Below are 6,000 nucleotides of genomic sequence, written 5' to 3'. Positions count from 1 at the left end.
ACCTTTAGAGTAATTATTTTAGAAGAGATCGAGATATTTAATTTCATAATTACACTTCTTACTCTACTAAAAACCTCATCAAGTCACTCAATATTTTACACCTCTTCAAGTCACTCGTGTTAATTGTTTAATATTATTTGATCGAATTAAAAATAATAATAACACATGCAATCTGTATGTATCTTTTACTAGTTAAAATAAGTATCATGTCAATAAGAGTAGATGTATTTTAAAATTTTGAAAAAAAATTTATATTCGCAATATTTTATGATTTACGATTTTGATTTATGTTATAAAAAAAGTATCCCCGTATGTTCAGCCCAATTGTCAAATTTTTAATATAATTTTCATTTTTGAACAGAGGAAAATATTTTTTATTTTTAATTAAATTTTGATAAATAATAATAGCCCCTTGTATATTTTTCTATTCCCTTTTATTAAATTTTCCGATTTGCCTGTATGTAATAGTCATAGACAATCAGAGATAATGAAAAATAATAAAATAATAATATTATGATAATATATAGAGATGTAATGTTTAATGTGCATATGCGATGCATTTTATTTATTTATTTAAATTATCCTTTTTTAAAGAGAGTGATTGCTGTCTTCATGCCTTGGCAACCTAATTTCACTTTTCCCAACCACAATTACTTATTTTTTTATATATATAAAAAAAAATATTTTTTTAATTTCCCCGGACTTCAACCATTATAAACCAAAATACATAATATTTTTGCTTTCCAATAAATTATCAATGAATGGCCCTATATTTAATAAATTATTTAATAATTTACCATTTTTCTAAATCTCAAATTTGGACAGTCTGAGTAACGTTAGGGAAAACTAAATTAAATTAAATTAGCTTCAACCCCACAAAACTCTCATTTTTCCCATTTTTTTCATCACCACTAAACACCAAAATTCAATCTTTTCCGACCCCAACCACAAATTTTTTCCCAAAATTAATATTTTTTCTCTGGAAAATACGTTGTTTTTTTTTATTTCTCGTTTTCACTGATATGTGAACTATTTCTGTGTTAAAAAATATCAGCTTTATCTCACTTTTATGTTACAGTTTTNTTTTTTTTTTTTTTTTTTTTTTTTTTTTTTTTCTTGTAGCTCTTTTAAGACGGATGATGATTGTAGCTTGTTAAGTGACAAAGGTGAAATATTGGGAACTTCTGGGACTTGATTTTGGGTTTTGAAGCATTTCCTTTTTTATTTATTCATTTATTTATTTTGCAAGACAAATACTTCTAATTAATCTTGTAGAGTTTTCTCAAGAAAATAATGGGGTTGTGAGAAAAATTTGATTGGAAGTTATTTTCTCGGAGTTTGAATTATGGAAGGTACTAATACTTTGGTTAGCAGTGGAGTAACTGTGGTGGGATCAGATGCTCCCTCAGACTACCACATGGCTCCTAGGACCACAACAGAAAACCCAATACAAGGAACCGGATCAGCACCACCGCATGTGACCGTGGCGCCACCACTAGTTTCCATCACTCTGCCACCGGGTACGACAAACGAAGCGGGCGGCGCAGCCACTTTGAAGAAGAAGAGGGGCAGGCCCAGGAAGTATGGACCTGATGGCTCAGTGGCGGTAGCCCTTTCACCCAAACCACTTTCTTCCTCCGCACCACCACCCGTGATCGACTTCTCTGCCGTTCAGAAACGAGCAAAGGTCCGGTCTTTTGGGCTTGAAGGCAAGCTGCAACTTCCCAGAATGGAGACTGGGAGTTCGGGTAATGAGTTGATTTGATATTGAGCATTTTACTATGTATATGTGGAGGTTCATGAAACTTTGGTTGTATAGTGATCTGTTTTTGGTACCTGAATCCTAGTGTCGATTGTGTTTTCGGAGTATTTAGTGTTTTTTTTGGGGGGAATTATGAACATAGGATATTGATTGATGAGGTGGGGACCTGTGAATGGATGCGCAATCTTGGCGCAAATGGGTAGTTGAGGAGTCAAGCGGGATTTGAGGAATCTTGAAATTGCGGCTTTTTTTCAACATCTTTTCCTTTTGCAGTGAAGGATCTTGGTTTGTGATTTCTCTTCTTGGCAATTGCACTAAGTAAGCGTTTACTTAATTATACATTGGTATGCCCTTACCTTAAGCTTTGACTGATTCAACTTGGTTAATTAGTATCACTTTTGCGAATTCGCAAGCTAGTATGTATATTCCTCGTGGAAGTGTAAAATCATAAGTTTAAGACTAGAGTCCGGACATCTGGCCATAAACTAGACCTACATTTGATTCTGCTATATTTTATTCATTAATCACTCCAGATTCTTTCATTTCCATGTAAAGGTCATTTCCTTTAACGTTCACCCGTTCCGCCAAATACGGATACATCGCGGGCTTTGGAAATATTGTTAATCAATTCCATAAACCGTTGTACCAACCCCAGCTCCCCCAAACAGTACTATCGGAAACTATCATTCTTGGCGGGGAAGTCTCTTAAACTTACTAGGCGCCCCACAGCTACTTGTGGAACCGGTTTGAGACTTACATTAGCCATCCTTTGAAATTTGGACACCCACAGCAGCCTAGAGAACCTCTCGATCTTATTTGCGACTCTATGCAATTACTTATAGAATGATTATGGGACATGTAATATGATCAAATTTATAGCACAGCCATAAATAGTTTTCGTGTCATTATTGCTGATATTTGATATTTCTTTTTCAGGTGACTGGGTTTCATGCTCCGCTGGTGCCAATTTTACGCCTCATATCATCTCTGTTGATGCTGGAGAGGTAAAATGTTGATGTTATCTAAATGTATATTCATTGATAATTATAATAGTCTTAGAAAACGTTAGTTTTTATTCCTTTCTTCTTAAGGTTAACTCTATTATTGACTACCAAATTTCTTTGAACTTTTGTTTAGAGTAGTATTTGTGTGATGTTTTGGTATAAGATGACTTTATGTTGCTATAGAAGTTCAGTATGAAGTTATTTGTCACCTCTTATTTTTGAAGTTGCTCATGTCAAACTTAGGATATTAGTAATTTTATCGTTCGGTGATTTTAGGATGTAACGATGAAGATTATATCTTTCTCTCAACAAGGGCCTCGAGCGATTTGTGTCCTCTCTGCTAATGGTGTAATATCAAGTGTCACTTTTCGTCAACCCGATTCTTCCGGTGGTACATTGACCTATGAGGTACTACCCGATTTTTAAATCACATCTTTTCAACATTTTTTCTGATGTTTGCAGTTCTTAGGCGTATTGGTGTTGCATGTGAGTAACCAGTATTCTTATACATCCATTTACCCATGTTGTTTAGGGTCGCTTTGAGATACTGTCATTGACAGGATCCTTCACACCGTCTGAGACTGGAGGAATTAGAAACAGATCTGGTGGAATGAGTGTCTCTTTAGCTAGTCCTGATGGGCGTGTTGTGGGGGGTGGTGTCGCTGGCTTATTAGTAGCTGCTGGGCCCGTGCAGGTAAATTCCATCCATGCCATTTACCCCAAATCTGACCATTTAAGCTGACAAGTGACGACACAGTCTTTTTTAATAACATCAACCAAGTACAATATTTTTAAACAAGATATTTTTGGTGGCCAACCAAACATCCACATACAATAGAGCTGTTGGTTTTTCAGGATATTGATCTTGGGACCTTACCAATTTAAACCATATTGGTGTTATATTGTGAACCAGATTGTGGTGGGAAGTTTTCTGGTGGGTAATCAACACGAGCAGAAGACGAAGAAACACAAACCAGAGTCCATGGCCATTATACCTACTGCTGCTATTCCAATCTCGAGTGCTGGTGTAGAAGACACATATCATACTTCCTCTTCTTTCCGTGGAGATGGCTGGTCCTCGATGCCCCCGGAATCGAAGAATAACGCCGCTGACATCAACTTATCTTTACCGGAGTAGTGGGTCTATACTGTCCCCAACTCTTCGAACATAGTTCTTACTGACTACATTGGCACAGATTCTTCCATTCATGTTTCTCATTCGATGATGAATCTCTCTTCGTTGGCATCACCTGTAAACCTGGCTTGTAGCAGCACAAGCGCATGCAATCGCAGATGAGATTTGTGTATTAACTTACAGTGGTAGGGTCGTTTTTTCGTCTGTCTGTTGTGCCGCAGGATGAATTTAGTTGTCAAATTTTATGCTTCTATGTTGAACTCTGAATCTTGAAGGTTTTCCGACATACATTGATTTGGTTAATGAAACTATTGTGATTCTGATTTTGTTGGAGCTGTCATAGTTTTGCATTTGGTATATCTCAAAACCCAATTTAAAAACTAGTGTCGGACTTAATTTAAATAAATACTTGATTTCGAAAATAATCATCTGATAAACTTTCAATTTTCTGTTAAAATTGTGGTATCGGAAGCCATTTTCGCACATTTATTTTAGTCAACAGGGATAAAAAAATATTTCAGGAAAAATAAAAACAGAATTCCAAATATAAATTTNTCCAAATTATTAATATGAAAATTGCATCTATATATAACAAACTATTATTTTCTAATATAAAACAGTTTTTTGATCAATAAATTTATACTCATATCTTCTCTTGAAAAAATTAGATAAGAACAATCAAAATCTTTATCTAATAATTGTTTCAGAAAAAATCTCATTTAATAATATTATTTGTAGCTGATCATTTGAAAGTCAACTATGAGGTTAATAATATAAGATTATTACACTATTAATTTAATCTAGCGTTAATTTAAGTGTATTATTTTATCTTGTTATCAACCCATTCATGATTTTAATAATGTAAGTAACATATTTTTTAAATTTCAATTCTTTTTCACCGAGATGCAGACATGACTCCAAGAAATACTTACGTGACTTCGGAAAATGTTGACGTGACATCAAAAAATGGTTACAAAAGAATTGAACATTGTTTACGTGCCAAATGTTACGTTAAAATTTGTGTGAAAAAGGGTTAAATTGAAAAAAAAAATAATTACAAATTACAGAACTAAGATCATAAATAGATAATAACATAATAAAAATGAAAATGACCAATTATACGGGAAAAAATTCCTCCGAAAAACTATATGAAAAATCGATTAAATTTCAAAGCCAAAATCTCATTGATAGGCCTGAAAATATTAGTACTGTAATCAGACACTAATCAATTAACTTATTGATGTGTTTATATAAAAGCGTGAAAGGAGATATGGAAAACATGAGATGATATGTGAGAGCATGTGCATGAGTGGATGGGCAGAGATTGGCGCACATGTGCGCGAGAAGATGCGCGCATATGCGCGAGAGACCAATCGCGAGGGCAGAGGACCTTGCGCATATGCGCGAGACAGGGCGCGCATATGCGTGAGGAGGTGTGTTGGTGATTGCCGAGACAGAGAATGTCGCGCACATGTGCGGAAGAAAGAGCGCACATGCGCGAGGATGGCCAGTAGCCAGGCGCACATGCGCGGAGGCCTGGCGCGCATATGCGCACCCAGCGACAATAGTCAAGCGCCGAGACAGAGTGTCTCGCGCATATGCGCCGAGAGAGGTCGTGCATATGCGCGAGATGTGCAGCATCAAGACTTGAGACACGTTGCTTGCCATGCATATATAATATACAATCCTTCATTTCCTTCAGCAAAAAAAAAATCGAGAAAAGCTACAGGGAATTTCCAAGTTTCTTTTGTACTTTCAAATTGTTAATCAATTGATTCATTTATTACCAAATAATGATTAAGAAGATTATTAGCGTCCGTGTCCCCACACTCATAGATGTTACTTGAAGACTAAACATTGAAAGTGGGATATAATTATATTCCGTGGAGCCACCCCCATTGATTTACTGCTGGCTAGTTGAAGTTTTGTATAATTATAATTATAATATTATAATTTTATAATAGTTTAATAATAATAGTAAATTGGGTTTCATCACTCACTCGATGGAATCGATCAAATTTAGAATAATAAGTCGTATTCAATTATAAATTAATAACATTATTTTCTTGCAGGGATTAAAATTAATCTTATTTTCAATT

General features: G+C 35.1%; 1 protein-coding gene across 1 annotated transcript; it reads left to right on the top strand.

Moving 5' to 3' along the window:
* The first annotated feature begins 825 nt into the window (after window positions 1–825).
* Window positions 826–4,227, top strand: LOC140968605 (AT-hook motif nuclear-localized protein 1-like). Its single transcript, XM_073429621.1, has 5 exons — window positions 826–1,748; window positions 2,699–2,766; window positions 3,043–3,174; window positions 3,299–3,460; window positions 3,680–4,227. The coding sequence occupies exons 1-5, from the start codon at window positions 1,346–1,348 to the stop codon at window positions 3,902–3,904; spliced, it is 990 nt and encodes a 329-aa protein (XP_073285722.1). The 5' UTR covers window positions 826–1,345; the 3' UTR covers window positions 3,905–4,227.
* Window positions 4,228–6,000: the final 1,773 nt, after the last annotated feature.

The sequence above is a fragment of the Primulina huaijiensis genome, unplaced genomic scaffold, assembly GCF_012295235.1.
Source record: "Primulina huaijiensis isolate GDHJ02 unplaced genomic scaffold, ASM1229523v2 scaffold37281, whole genome shotgun sequence".
Lineage (NCBI taxonomy): Eukaryota > Viridiplantae > Streptophyta > Magnoliopsida > Lamiales > Gesneriaceae > Primulina > Primulina huaijiensis.
Note: the sequence above shows the minus strand (reverse complement) of the source record. Positions and strands in the feature narration are given on the sequence as shown.

Excerpts from the sequence above, each read along its gene's own strand:
- LOC140968605 (XM_073429621.1), top strand. The coding sequence starts at position 1,346 with ATGGAAGGTACTAATACTTTGGTTAGCAGTGGAGTAACTGTGGTGGGA. Across the intron at positions 2,767-3,042 it reads TCTCTGTTGATGCTGGAGAG|GATGTAACGATGAAGATTAT; the intron begins GTAAAATGTTGA and ends CGGTGATTTTAG. Across the intron at positions 3,461-3,679 it reads TAGCTGCTGGGCCCGTGCAG|ATTGTGGTGGGAAGTTTTCT; the intron begins GTAAATTCCATC and ends ATTGTGAACCAG.